The sequence below is a fragment of the Netta rufina genome (genome assembly GCF_964035555.1).
Source record: "Netta rufina genome assembly, chromosome: 10".
Classification (NCBI taxonomy): Eukaryota; Metazoa; Chordata; class Aves; order Anseriformes; family Anatidae; genus Netta; species Netta rufina.
In genome coordinates this window covers 5,577,033-5,592,764 of record NC_140133.1, presented here as the reverse complement: position 1 = coordinate 5,592,764, position 15,732 = coordinate 5,577,033, and the positions used below count along the sequence as shown (strand labels likewise).

At 33.9% G+C, this 15,732-nt stretch overlaps 1 protein-coding gene across 3 annotated transcripts in view; it reads left to right on the top strand.

Moving 5' to 3' along the window:
• PPARG (peroxisome proliferator activated receptor gamma) overlaps positions 1 to 15,732 on the top strand; it is a 61,017-nt gene that overhangs the window by 28,534 nt on the left and 16,751 nt on the right. For all 3 annotated transcript variants that reach the window (XM_084293020.1, XM_084293018.1, XM_084293019.1), the window contains exons 2-4: positions 5,380 to 5,607; positions 7,379 to 7,548; positions 9,314 to 9,452. In XM_084293020.1, the coding sequence (XP_084149146.1) occupies positions 5,388 to 5,607; positions 7,379 to 7,548; positions 9,314 to 9,452 (529 nt within the window). In that variant the 5' untranslated portion in view covers positions 5,380 to 5,387. The remainder of the gene's footprint in view (positions 1 to 5,379; positions 5,608 to 7,378; positions 7,549 to 9,313; positions 9,453 to 15,732) is intronic.

Sequence of the window (15,732 nt, the reverse complement as noted above, 5' to 3'; positions counted from 1 at the left end):
TGTGATCTTAGCCGACTTATATGTGATGTTTTTCAGAGATGATCTGAGGCTGTTTTAATTAAATTAATTAGCAAAATTCCCATTAAGTTTTGCAACACTTGTAGATGAGTTTACTTGACAAACTGTATGACACATTTATAGGTGAGATGAAATTTAAACTATTCCATGAAATATGTTTTAATTTTTAAAAACTACAATAATTTACATGACACTTATATATGTTCATATTTACACCTGCCCATATGCTATATCACTGCCTTGATTTACTTCTCAAAGCTGAGATGCTTTAGTTTTGTGTGTGTGTGTTTTTTTTTTCTTTTCTGATTTTCTGTTAACTTGCATTAGGCTAGGATGTTCAGGCTGCTTCACTAAATACCTCCAGGGTCATATTTTGGTAGTTTTGTCTGGAAAGAGCGTGCCTAGAATGCAGTGCAACAGGCCTTTCAGGTTAACTGAGCACAGGTAGTGTTTATGGCAAAGAGTAGCCTGTGATCCAGGATGTTTTTCATACCATGTTAATCTCTTATATGTTATGTTTTCCTAATACAAAAAATGTACTGAGAAGCTCCCTTACAAATTGGAAATCAATTCAACGTTCAATTTCTACTGAATGATCTGGTAGTTCTCACAGTCAGCACCAAAGTGTAAGCTGTCACTGTGGCTGACAGTTCTTACAAATATCAGATGAGTTCATGTGCTGTGCTGCCTTTTACTTCCTTGTAGACAATAGTTGGAAACTGGTTAAATGCATGTGAAGGGACTTATAGCAGCTAGTATCATCTCTCCATATGTAATGTTATCTCAGCAGCATTCTCTCTGGTGTTTTTCATGATGAAATGCTGAAGCATGTCCATTTGGTTTTGTATGAACGACATCTCTGCTACTCTTGCAGTCTTTTGTTGGTCGAGAATGATTTTTACGTATGAAAATCTTTTCAGTCTACTTAAATTATGTTGTTGGTTTTTTTTGTTGTTTTTTTTTTTTTTGTTTTGTTTTCTGGATCTCACATGAGCATCTTTGAGTTTTATGAAGGAATCCTATAGTGGCCAGTTGATTAGACTTGTGTTTTGGATGTTTGGGTTTGTGTTTTTTTTGAAAAAGCCATGAGAAGACTACAATTAAACGCTGTTTTTGCAGAGGGAAGTGCTGGTATTCACCTTTTCATGAGGAGGAAAATAGACAAAGATACAGCATAAATCAAGTAAAGTTATATACAGTGCTTTCAGTAATGTACAAATAAAATTAGCATGTTTTTCTTTCTTCTAGTATTTATAATACAAATTTGACTAAATAGTAAAATTAATTTTGTTTCCACTGTAATAGCAAATTGTATTCAATTTAAGAGGATAATCATGATTCAACTGAGATCAGTCATATGTGAAATGTGAACAATTCTGAAATGTTTCTGAATAATAATGATTTGGGATCATCAATGCCTACCTGTTTTGTTGTATAAAGAAATGCTCTAATATTCTGATCCAGAAGTAGGCAAATAGAGATTTACAACATAACTGAAGTTAACTATTTTCAATGGCAGAAAAGGAGTTAATACACATGCAAACTTCTTTGTGTTGACTAAATCCTACCTGTTTAAAGCATTTTGCTATGCTAGACCCTTATATATTTTAAAAGAAGACATCAGAGAGATATGCACACGTAGTTGTGGATATGTTTGTATGTTCGTATTTACAGTACAGTTGTTAGGTACCTGAGTGGACATTGTAAACAAAATTATAGCATAGATAACATAAGAGTTTTTGAAAACTTAAAGTATGTATTTTTTGTAGTGGAATTATTTAACAAAGCCTTTTTAGTTGCCTGAAGAACCGATATTACTGGTCAGGGGATGTTAACCTTGGTAAGGGGTGCAGTGTATGGGCTTTTTTTCAAGGTATTGTAAGTGTCTGCTGATTGAGGATTTTATTACCTTAGAATGCAAATGTGAGTAACATAAAATGGGATTACTGCATGACTTGTAGCAGCTGTTAGGTCCCCCCCCAGTTCTTTTCCATGTCTTTGAGTATATAGAATCACAGAATCGTAGAATATTTTTAATATTGGGTGTTCTTTACTTCAGTATAATATTGTCATTTTTATTTCCTCTATTCCTAGCATACAATACAATGTGTGTGATGAGAACAGATGCACAGTTAAAAAATAATAATAATGAGTTAGGAAAAACAAAAATGCATGAAACAGTCCCTTGAATTAAGCGACTGTTAGAATAACAATTTTTTTTTTTAATGTGCTGCTTCTAAAACTTCATAAAAATCCAAAACATCACAGTTCAAGGCTAGAAATACTTTTACAGTGAAACTCCTCTGGCTTTATTGTTAGACTTTGCTGAAACAAGCTAGCTGTACCAACTGTGTAACCAGAAGATTGCTGCTGAAGAGTTACCGTACCTTTGTAGCTTTTGCAGCAAGCTAGACCCCTGCACTTACATGCTTATTTGAGTCTTTCTAAGCTATAGGATATCTGTGCATAGTGAATTTCATACACACTGTGTGTTATAATGATTCAGAATTTTCTTATAATTAATTAATCATAAGTTAAACGTAGTCAAATTCTCCAACACATCACAATCATTCACTGTGTTATAAAGTGAAATATAGGCAAGCACCAACTTGCTCTAGAGCTTACAGTGGTTTGCAATTATTTTTTTTAATTGGTAATCCAGAGTGCTAGTCCCTCTAGATTGTTTGAGAATTGTTAGAGAGTTTCAATGGATGATTCAGGAAAGCCAATTAATTTTAACATCTGCTTCATGTATAATACAAAAATTGAGATTAGTGGCAAGCAATTGAGTTTATCTCTATTCCACGAGCAACTGAAGCTTGCATTTGCCTTAAGCCTCAAGCCTCTTCAGCCCTTCTCTGTGGGAAAGGGGAAGTGCAGGGAAGGGGTCTGTGCAAGGGCCACACTAAGTATGAGCATCCCCCTGCCTTCTAATGACATGTTTGCCTGCAGATGTTTCTTGGCCATACGATAACACCATGGGGGCATCTGCCCATGTTGAGTCCTATGGACTCCGCGGGATGAACTGTGGCTACACCCAGGACCATGCCTGTAGGCAGCCTTCTTCACCCTTGAGGTAGCCCTCCAGGTGCAATGTGAACATACCTCTCTATGTCAATTGCTTAAAGAGATTTAAGCCAATATCTAATCTGTAGATGTCTGTAGGTTTTTTGTTTGTTTGTTTGGTTGGTTGGTTGTTTTATTAGGGTTGGTCTGGTTAATTACATGAAGGGACTCCTAAGAAGGAGTTTAGTCTATCTTATTGCTTTATTCTGAAATCTGTTTAAGGATGGTTACCAGTATTAATGGCCAGGGACTTACATCTCGTGCTTACAGAAAAGTTGACTATTTGGAAGATACTATATCTTCCAAACATGTATAACACCAAGATACTCTGGCAACCTCTACTGAGTTATTACAGGATAATTTCCACTTATGGCAGTTAGAAATTCTGTCAGTTGTTAGTAGGCAGGTCTTGTTTCATTAAAAATAACATATGGGTCTGTATATCCTATCCAATGGCTGAAACCTTTGGACAGGTAGACAGTTGGCTGAGTGTGAGGTGAACCTAGCCAAAAGTTTACCCTTAAACACCATTTGCTCTACAGAACTCTATGTTAGTAGGGACATAGTGATAGGCATGGCAGTATGAATGAGCTATAGGGTGCCGTTTTGCTCTACTAGAGGTAACACGTATGTTATGGAGTGTGTAATACAGTAGCAACACTTCCGTACACACTGCAGTCAGAATTTCTTATCTGAAACTTAAGAACAAGAAACATCTTACAGCAGCTGATATCAGTGTTCAAGGTTGTTCTGCAAGCCCTAAAAGGAGAAAAAATGGTAGTAGCTTTTCTGGGGAAAGAACTATGTCCATGTCCAGAAATTGCTACCTTAGCACAGTAGATAGGGGAGGACAGTCACTGTGGCACTTATTTATAGCCCTCTAGAAATAAGGGATCATCTCAAAGTAACAGAGCAGGTTTGCTCCATTATATTCATTTTGCAACAACAGATTTGGCAGTGTGACAGAGTAGTTTTGAGTAATACAAAGTAGATCAAATCAAAGTTTCTGTTATCTAGAGGTTAGCAGCCACTTAATTGATGGGTCTGAAGTCCAAATTAAACAGCCAAAGTGACCAAGTTATTTCAGTTCCATATTGTCTATTCTATTTTTAGATTAAAACGTCCTTTTTATAAGTCGAGGAAAATTAAAGACGAATGCTAGTTATGAAACATTCACTGGAATACAAAGTTTTTCATAGTTGAAATATGTCTAAATCAAGGATTCCGATTCAGCCAACTGTCAGAAGAGGACTCAAATAAACATTTTATATCTCAATCTAAATTTACTCAATTTGCTGAAGATTTTCATAGATTGAAGCTTTTTATTGGTTTACTGCTTTCAAGAACTCCATAAATACCTATGGGATTTAGAACGTACTAAAATAATTTTCCTTGAGCCTTAGGTTTAAGATTCTGGGATAAAACATACTTGCCCAGCTAAAGATTTCAGGTATTTCTGATTTTTTTTTTTTTTTGGAGTAAATGCACCGTTATTTAATGCTAACTACTTTTCTTTTTCTTAGTATGAAAAGCCTTAAGATTTTCACACATTTTCACACATAGGAAAAATGATGATGAGAATTTGCAAAAGCAAAAAATCAATTGTCTAAAATTTCTAACTGTTCATTTTTGTGTTATAGAGAGATGAAATTAAAGTCAAAGTAATCCATACATGTAAAAATGGTGAAAATTGTTTCCAGTTGTATTTTAATTTCACACAATTATTTTTTTAATAACTTGCATGCCTACTAAAGTACATAAGTGTACAAAATTATGCTATTAAAATGGAATTGAATTTCATCTGGCCATCTAGAATTGTTTAGATTATTTTTTCTATGTATATTTTTGTCATTTTTTTGTGAATCTAACTACCATTGTTCTTTGCCCCACAAGTTGTCTCTGCTGCCTTTTGAAGTGCAGATTAGATCACTCTAGTATAGTAGCATACCTATGACTAGCCATTCTGTTCTAAGAGTAGCCTAAGCTTTGGATCCCAACAAATCTCATTTTTTCTTATGACATATGACATTAGAGCCTTTCTAAGAAGAACCTCAAAGGTGGGTTAACTGCCCAGTGTTATCTGTGCAGTATTTCTAAACAGACTAATGCACTATGTGATGACAAACTCAAGCAAAAAGATGGATGGGACTAAACTTTTCCCTAAAACCTGCACATGATTGTGAGTTTGCACCTCAACACTTTGGACGTGAGACAATGGGGCCTCTGCTAGGACCCAAACTCATTACAGAAATAACTATCTTCTTTTAAAATGTTTGTTTCTTTTCTTGCTTTCAGGCATTACAATGGTTGACACAGAAATGCCGTTTTGGCCCATTAATTTTGGAATTAGCCCAGTGGATCTGTCTGCGATGGATGATCATACACATTCCTTTGACATAAAACCATTTACCACTGTTGATTTTTCAAGCATTTCTTCACCACACTATGAAGATATTCCTCTTGCAAGAACTGATCAGACAAGCATTGATTATAAATATGACATCAAGCTCCAGGATTGCCAAAGTATGCTTTTTATTTTCCATTATTTCTTCATGTTCACGTTTGCTTTACGCTCTTGAAAATATGCTACCAACAGTAGAAATTAGATGAATTAATATGCCCAGATGCAGATACCCTGTGTCAACAAAAAGATGTCCAAAAGCTATTCTGACAGGGCTGGTAGGAAAGATGGAATACACGTAGCACACCTTCACCCTTTCAGAGCAGCAGTTAGAGACTACGCAAACTATCATATACTATCTAAAATGACCATAAACTATTTTTATTAATCACATGAATCCCACTCTTTTTTATGAAACCTTCAGTTTCCTATTCATATCTCTTGTGTGTAAAATGTCTATATTAAAATCAATGCAAAATAAATATCTTGGATGGTGTTTTTTTTTTTTTTTTTTTTTTTTAAACATGCATACACAGCATATTAATTAATAATACATGCAGCTTTTGAATTCTGAACAAGGTAAGAAACCGATGGAATAGAAATATTGGCTATATTTATCAGTGTTCCTAATGCATACATAACCTTGAAGCTTTGTGAGCTAGTATTATTTATACGCTATGAAAAAGCCCCTCTTTCCCCAGTTATATAAAAAATACACTTCCTTAAGAAAGGAAGTGGCCTATTCTTAAATAAGTTACTACTGCATTCCTACTGATAGTAAGATTAAAGGTTGCTGTGCCTGGAACTTTTTTAAAGATCCACTGACATCACTTTTGTTTGTAGAAAGCTATACAATAATTATTTCAGGGAATTCTTGATAGGAAAATTGTGGTATTTAGTTTTGGTGGTAGTAGAGAAGCAGGTGCTATATACCTCTGGGTTATTTATGAAGTGAATTAAAATACATTTTTACAGCTAATAACTTATTTTCCTTTTGTTTGATTAGAAATTTCCATAACATTTTAACAACAAACTAGAGAGTCCAGTAGAGTTTAGGTACACCAAATCATCTTGATCTTTACTCAGATAATTTTGTGCTTTCTTTTCTTCCCAGTTTCTATACGAAAGAAAACTTTCTAGTTTAAGTTGTGGAGCCAGCTAGAAAACAAAGCATTCACCTTTTATAATACTTATGTATGTTGTATAATTCCTGAGCTGTGATCTGATGTAATATTATAGTGTCAAATGTCACAGCTTTCTTCTGTGATGGGTCATGACGGATTTAAAAATATCATGTTTGTTTGTTTGAACTTGTTTAATATTACAAAGTGCTGTTTCAATAATTAGAAATTTTCAGAAGAGAAAATTAATCTCTAGACTGCATCCAAAGTGGAACAGTGTTCACAGGAGAGTGATTAATTTCTTTAAATATCCAAATTTTTAAATGTGGGCCTGTTAGATACTTAGACTACTTTTATGAGATTAGAGACTCCAGTTCTTCTCCCTGCAGTTGTACTGAACACCTTAAAGTAATACAATGTAATTAGATACTGGGAAAAGGCATAAGCCCTTTTGAGAATAAGGTTTTCATATATATATATTTTGAATCTCCATCTTCAAATCACTCAACGCTACAGTTCTGAAAACTGGATCTGTAACACGGTTTCTCCATCAGAATCTGCCTCTTCAACGTTTTTCAGCCCATGTACTACCAGTGAAATATCTGCTTACGGTTTAGTTTCCTTTGTTTACTACTTGTCATTTTGTATTATGAAGCACACCTATGAATCTGACTATAATTACTGTGATTGCTTGTGATTATTTCTTGCTGCTTCTTCTACTATCTATTTAATTATACTTTGAGTCTATCATTTAAATCTCCTTTATATGCAGGTGCAATCAAAATGGAGCCTCCTTCCCCACCCTATTTTTCAGAAAAAGTTCAGTTGTACAATAAACCTCATGAGGAGTCTTCCAACTCCCTTATGGCTATTGAATGTCGTGTGTGTGGGGACAAGGCCTCTGGATTTCATTATGGTGTGCATGCATGTGAAGGTTGTAAGGTAGGTAGTTACAAATGTGTTTTCTCTGAAGTAAGATTTGATACAATTTTCATCTAAATAATCATTTGGTAAAATTAGAGGGGTATGTTTTTTAAAAAAGAGTTTTAAATCTTTTTAAAATTAAATTGTTCTGTATACAATGTAAATACTTTATAATTTAATAAGTGAGAGACTAAAATATTGTATTTTTTATTAATTATATTACTGATGTATTTGATTTTTATTGTGCATTTCTTCTACTTTTGTCAATTATGCAATTATATTTCATTCTTGCTGTCTTGGAGATCACTTGTAGAATTTGAATTCATAAAATGCAGCAAAAGTAGACTCATGCTGAATTCCAAAGCTCAATACTCCAAGCAATTTAAAATTCAGGTTCTATTGTTAACAGAATCTGATTGATTAGAGTTTTTTTACTCAATTTATATTTCTAGGTGATTACAGAAATGTCTAATGATATTAAAGAAATTGGCTTTCTGCTTTAAAACACCATTGACCACTTTTGATGTCACTGATACTTAGTGTCTTTAACAAATAAAGGAAAGTGAATGGTATAAGAATTGACTGTCCTCAAGAATGAGAAAAGAAACACTAGAGATAGGAATTATTAACAATTCATTGAGTTTAAATTCACATCATCCTTATTTTCAATCTCTTGAGGAAAATAAGTGATAGTAAAGATCCAATGCAGACCTTAACTAAAAATTATAGCACTGAATGAGGAACATACTTAAAGCAGTAAGTATGTTGTTGATTACTTACATTGCACTGAACTATATAAATAAGAGTCAATATTGTTTTTATTGTTAGTATTATTCTACGAGGATAAAGTTACAAGGAACTAATTATGATAAATTCAGATAAACTTTATTAGCTACTTATCATGGATCTCGGAAAGCACCTGTAGACTGTCAAAAGACAGAACTCTGAATTTACATAATGGTTTCTGTCTTCATAAGACTTGAGTAATAATTACCATGAGTTTGGCACCAAGTTTTTGGATTTTTCATGAGCCAATGTACTTTGCAAACTTGTAAAATCCAAAAAGTAGGAACAAACTAGAAAATAAAAGAACCTAGAAGATAGAACACTGAAATTTATATTGGAAAATTAATTTAGCATTGTGCAAACAAAAAGAAATAGAATAAATAAAGGAAAACAAATTCTCTGTAAGCACTCGAGCTCAAAAAGGAAAACAAATAATTAAAATAGAATAAAGAAATATGTGGGAAAGACAATCTAAGTAAGTAGCAAACCCATAACCTTTTTATATACTTGAGATCAAACTGCTCTTTGCAGAATTTTTGGTTTGTGGTCATTTATAACACTTTTCCTACACTGTGAACTACATTGTTTTCCTACATAGTGAGCTTTAATTTTTTTAAATGTTATGTTCACTTTATATCCAATTGTTTCATGAGCAACTGAACAAATCAAGCCTTGCTTCTGTTGGCATGGTATTCTTCATGCTCAGTACTTCTGTAGTGCTCTCAACTTATGTTCCTAGGATCCTTTCAAACCAGTAGATCCCTATTAGTTTCCATAGCTTTTTGAGATACTTTTCTATCAAACTGATTTGAAAATAGCTAATAAATTCAGATTAGGAGCATGCTGCTACGCAGATGGTGTGATCATGGCATTGCCTATTTAAAACAAATTTAGGCTCAGTGTTTGTGTAGAAACATGTTTGTATGCTTACAGAAGTAAGACAGTGACACTGGCAATGTTTCTTCTCTCCTTTTACATGTTTTTATGTTTGCTACAGGGCTTTTTTCGAAGAACCATCAGATTAAAGCTAATTTATGACAGGTGTGATCTTAATTGTCGCATCCATAAAAAAAGCAGAAATAAATGTCAGTACTGCAGATTTCAGAAATGCCTTGCTGTTGGAATGTCACACAATGGTGAGTGTACATGGCATGTTTTAAAACAATAATGTTTCTTCTCAAAAATAATATGAAGCATATATATGATTACTTAATGTGATGCTGTAACTTCTACAGTCTTCTGTTTCTCTACACCAGGCAGTTTAGAAATATGTATCAGAGAGATTGCCTCTTTGTTTAGCAGGCTATGTATATAATTGGAGATTGCTGAATATAAAAATAAGATAGGTAGAGATCTGCATTTAGCAATATAATACATAATATAATGAACAAGTTGGTTTTACTCTCCATTATTCTTGCTCATTACATTGTAAGTTATTCTTCATGAACATATTCCTAGTGTAATTGTTATTTTTCAGGTCATGGTCTTATTTTCTGGTAAGGCTCTGTTCCATACTGTAGCTTAGTATCATTTTCCTGTAAGTCAAAAACTTAACTTAGTTATGAAGAATGAAGTGGAGAATTTACCGAAAGTTTGTGAATAACAGCAACTTGAATTTGATGCAGAGAATGCTTTTCCAGGGCAGTTAACATCACTAAGTTAATACCTCCTCATACTAGAGCACAACATATTTGAATGAATGGGCCATACGCTGTACTGGTTTAAAAAAAAACTGTCCTCCTCCTCCCTTAGGATACCCACATCTGGGCATAGATTCCAATGTGTGGTAAGTAGGAGCGTAGTGTTTCTCAGCATGCTCATTCAGCTGTTGGCCTTTCATCATATTAGTGTGTATAGCTGTGATTCCTGTGTACTATGCACTGTCTGACCTCTCCACCATCCAGAGGTGAATATGGCCTCCCATCTGTGACCTGTGTAAGCAGCATTTCCATTTACTATATGTTGTAGTCTTAGCTTGCAAAACTGTATGCAATTGTGTATGGTTCTGTGATTGCCTTCTTTACAATAGGTAAGCAGATAGCATTAAGCATATCACAATACTGCTCTCTTGCATAAGATATAGAAGAAAATCCCACTGAATTTTAAAATTAACATATCAACTCATGTGGAAATACTTATTTGTGAATGTTTGGACAGAAAGACATAATGAAGATTCTTTGCTGCCTCGCTTTGGCAAAGTTGAGTAGAAACAGGAATTAAATGTCATAACATAGAGACTTATGTAATTCTAAGGGTAAAGAATTGCAAGCATGACTGGGAAAATAATTTCTCTGTGGCTTTTTTAGAACTTTCATTATTTTCAGTATGAAAAAATAAGTGTGTTGTCCCCAAGAGGGAAGCTGAACTGTGGTTTGTGAAGTTATTACTTCAGTGAATGTAAAATGGTATGGGAAATGTTTTGCTAATAGAAAATATGGTTTTCAAGTTCCTGGGATGTAACAGTAACTCTTAAAAATAAAACTAATTTTGAAATGCTACTGTGGGTATTTTTATAGTAGTTCAGGGGAGTTTATTATTACTATTTTCAAGGTGCATGCCAAATTCTTTCATAAACTAGCAGCATGGCTTCCACAATGTGAACCATGTCCAGTGCTATCAAGAAGGGGAAGGCCAAGATCATTCTCTCTGGCTTTACAATGTAAAAGTCCCAGGAAATATTTTTAAAATGAGTGCTTCACCTGCTATTTCTTCCTGGTCAGCCACAGCAAGGAAGAACCTGTGGCACCAGCAGGGACCGTGGTTATGAGGGGCAGGAGTGAGATATGGTTTTGCCATTTCCCCCAGGGCTTGAAAGAATGCTTTAATTGACTTTTGCCACCAGTTCACTTAGCAGGGATTTAGTAGTGCTTATACTCAGGTATTGGCTTCTACATTTGCATTTTTTGCTTGCTCCAGATTGTATGAAACCATACCTGCCCCCTCCATCATTTAAAAACAAATTTCTAAAAAAGAACTAAATTTTGCCTGTGAAGACATGAGTCTCTATAAAGAAGCATGCAGAAATGCAACACTGGAAGTTGTCAGTGGCACTGAGACAGATTCTACTGTTACATCCACAGATTAAAGTTTGTCCACTTGGATAGTGAAACCATCTGAACTTTACATTCTTGGAATCAGAATGTGGACTATTTGTGCCGGAGGGCTCCAATCTATGACTCTCTTTTCATAGATATATTATTGCAAAATGAATAGTTAGGGCACTTAAAAAAAAAAAAAAAAAAAGGCGGGGGGAGAATGCAAGGAGACACTTAGCAGCTAACAGTCACATTTTTTCATGTATAAATGCTACATACCACTTGGCTGAAGGTTAAGAAAGACAGTAGTGTTCTCATGCTTTGGATATTGTTTTCCTTTCCTTCTCTAGCCACAGTGCTGCTCTGCATTTAACCCTCAATTGCTCAGATTGTATTCTGAAGTGCCACTAAGAAAAAGTTTTGTTCTTTCCTTTTGGAAATGCTATTAATTTTTTCTCTTACACTAAAAATACTATTTATATAGAGCTAGCTAATGTACTGGACAAATGAGCCCACATGGCAATATGTCTGTATTACAATTTCTGGGAGCACTGAATTGCTGAATCTGGGCACATGCTTCAAGTAAACTCAGCAAGGTTTCTGCACTGACTGTCTGCTGTTCTTCAGTGAAAGAAACTGAATTTATCATCAATATGGGAACTCATTTGTGCTCCAAAAAATCCCTGATCTAGACAATCAGAAGAGCAGAGTGCTACAGAGAGTAGTCTAGAAGCTGTCGTAGAGACTTCTTCAAGTCATAAAATGTGGCATAAGGATAAGTGTTTTTTTCCACAAAGACTATACTATGGCATGCAGGAGAGGGAAGATAGAGTAGCAAAGAGGATAAGTGGTCCAGAGAAATAGAAGGTGAAGCCAGGGTCATAGGAAGGTGGTGCAGAAAAGGGAGAAGAACCTGTCACCCATCTACAGATCCCTGAAAATTTTCTCAGCCACCAGAAATGCTGTGAACTCTTCTTATCCACCCTGTGAACCTGTGAACTCTCCTTTTTCTACCCTAACCTCCACAAGGATTACCAATCCCTCCTACTTCTCTCACCCAAAGTCCCACTGCTGTTTCCCACATTCCTTCCATAAACCCACTGACCTTTTCCTGACTTTTATCTCAGTCCCCTGAAAACAACGACAATAACTTCTCCAAAAGGAGACTTCCAGGCTAGTACCACGAAACTGAATTTTGACTCAAATTTGTATTCCATGCCAATAAACAATGACTAGGCTACTGTGTACAGACAGCATTTAAAGGTGGATCACTGTTATTAATCCATCCTAAAAACACACATTTAGAAACAAAGAAACATGTGGGAGTAACAGATTACTAATAAACATACAATTCATCTCCTAAAAATATTTTAAAAAGAAAGATAGCAAACTTTACTCCAAGCACAATTTTCACATGCCAAACATGACAAAAATGGCATCTTTCTGAAGGATTTTATCACTGCTTAATTATTTTACATAAAAGTTCACTATTACGATGACAGGCAACAAGATAGACCCTAAAGGTGAATATAGTACAGACAACAGTAAGATCCCATTTCCACTCTTGAAGTAAATTCACCTATTTAGAAGAAGACTTGGTCCTATCAGGTAAATGCAAACTCTGCTGATATTACTGGCTGTTTTGTTGCACTGATAGATGTAATCTGATAGCTGGCAAGCCTGCTCAGGTGGCTTGTTTTAGGTCAGAGTATTGTTTTTTTTAGGTCAGTAAAGGAGAGCTTTGCTATACCACTTTGATTAGCTAAAGAGCTAGTGCATTCTTTGATAACTGATTTAACATTTGATATAATAGCTTTCTATGATATGAGTAAGCTTTGCGATATCTAAGTCAATTCTGAATATAGCATACAAACATTCAAGAATATGAATTAATGCTTATAACCTAGGTGGCCATATAGCAATATGTATTAATTTCCTTTCAAAGTAATGTCCTCAGCATTTTAACAAAAAGGCTTGTTACCTAATTCAATGCTACCTTTGGCAGTACTACTTCTCTCTCTCTCTCTCTTGGCTAAGTAGAAGACTTAGAACTATTAAGAGTAAATAAATGTGTGATGATCTCCAATGCAATCTATAAAGTAATGGAAATAGTTTTGTATTAGAAGCACTGGGGATTATAACACAAGTCTACTTTGCAAAGGTAATTGGTTATCCTTTGTTGGATGTTAACACACTGGAAACATGATTCTGGAACACCCCTGGTTATCTTGTTTTCCATAAGGAAAACAAATACAGTGTAAATTGCCTTTTATTATAAATTCTATAGAGTGTTGTTGTAAATGCTAAATAACAAATTGTTGATAGGTTGCTGTTAAACAATACCAAACTGCAGGCATGAATACTGTAATTTACTTTCTAAGAGACTCAGCAAGATGAGAAAATGCAGAGTATTCAGGGTATAGGATACAAGGCATATGTAGAAACTGTACATACTATGCTGTCATTTTATACTCTAAGCTAAAAGTAAGCCTATTTTATCATAGCATTATCTGTTCAATAATACAGTTCTGTGGAAAACTGCCACAAGTTTTAAAAAAGAAACTAATACCACTCTGCTAATCCCCACCCCCAGACATTTTGGTGACTTATAGAAATGTAGTTGGAAAAAAAAAAACAAAAGAACAACAAAAAAAGGCGTTATTATATTCACCCATTTTTGAATTTGCAGCAAAATGTTACCCGTCTGGACTCTGTTATTTAAAAGAATACATATATACCTCTTAGTTATTCTCTAATGACAAAAGAGTCTGTTTTGAAAACCCCTGATTGCTTTAATAAAATCTCTCTATCAAACAATTCTATTCCAGTAATCAGTGGCATAGTTTGTGTACACGCTGTGGTATATCGTCAAGAATTTTCCAGTAAAGAAAAAGAAAGTGGAAATTCCTATTGTTTTTAATGCCTTGGGGAAGCGTATAAATTATTTTAGAGCTAAGTTAATATTAAAAGATAGGAAGGAAAAGCAATATACTGTCCATTTTTTATCCCTTGTTCGTAAAAATAATCTTGGGGGTCTTGTGATAGTGAAATTCTAGATTATAAGCTTGCTTCTGCAAACCATGACTGTCAAGAATGGGTCCACATCAGAATCATGTTTTATACTGGTGTTTAGTCAAGCTTCGTTTCCATAGTATGTACAGAATTAGTATATAGAATCAGACTATTAAGAATACATGATTTATTGCAAAGATAATGTTATTATAAATAATACCATAAATTTCCTTAATTCAATATAAAATATCAAAATACTTTACAAGTAGAATTTATCATTAAAAAAAAGAAAATCTAGTCAAAAGCACCTAGCTCATGATAGGATTATGAAATCTCTCAAAGGACATGTTTCTTAGAATTGTTAAGTATTTCTTACTATGTGTGAAGAAGTCCTCAGGTCGTACTAAATTGCACTCCATATATTTCAGGGAGCAATCAACATTTTATAGACGTTAGCAACTCCGATCTCCCCTTTTTATTAAGAGTCCTTTATATGAAGCTAATATTTGCCTTGCTTTGCCTTCCAAATTAGAAAGTTTACTGTAATAGTCTGACAAGTCTTGCTAGACTTCACTTAAGATTTCAGTTTGCAAATTCGTCATCAAAAAAAAAAGATGTTGAGAAGGAGCCGAATGTGTTGGCAAGAAACCAATATGAAGCATTAAAGTATCACAAGATTTTTTCCATTGATGAAGGTATTACATAAATACAGATTTAACAAATTAATCATAAAATATAATACCATGAATATTACAAATTTTACGATTTTAAATCTGAAACAAGGTTTAATGAAGAACATAATAATTTATAATGAAAATAAAAATGTAACGAATGTATAGCTCTGTTTGATACGAACTAATTAAACTTCAACGCTTTTATTGGCTATATTATTTTTAACACCTTCTTGACAACACATGTAGTTGTTTGTCTTTTTAACGACTACTTATGATATGTATGCAATAATATATTTTAGCTTTATTATGGTGATAATAATTTGATTCTTTTTTTAAAAAAATATTTATTTTATAAATAAATATATATTTTTATTATAAATAAATTCTATTTATTTTTTATCCTTAAATATCACCAAAAATCTGTAAATGCTATCCAGTGTTCTCAGTGAGTTTTCACTGTGTTTACTTCATTAAATATTTCCTATTTCTTTTGGCTTATATTTTCAATATCTAAAACGCAGATATTAGTATAATGGGTTCAATTTTACCAACTTTCATGTGTATTTAAAAAAAAAAAATAATCAAGGAACGGTTTCTGTTAACAACAAATAAGAATTTTGAACAGTGATAGAATCCATTTAACTGCAAAATGACCACAAAATGTTCTTGATTTGCAGAGTTCATTGAAGCCTATA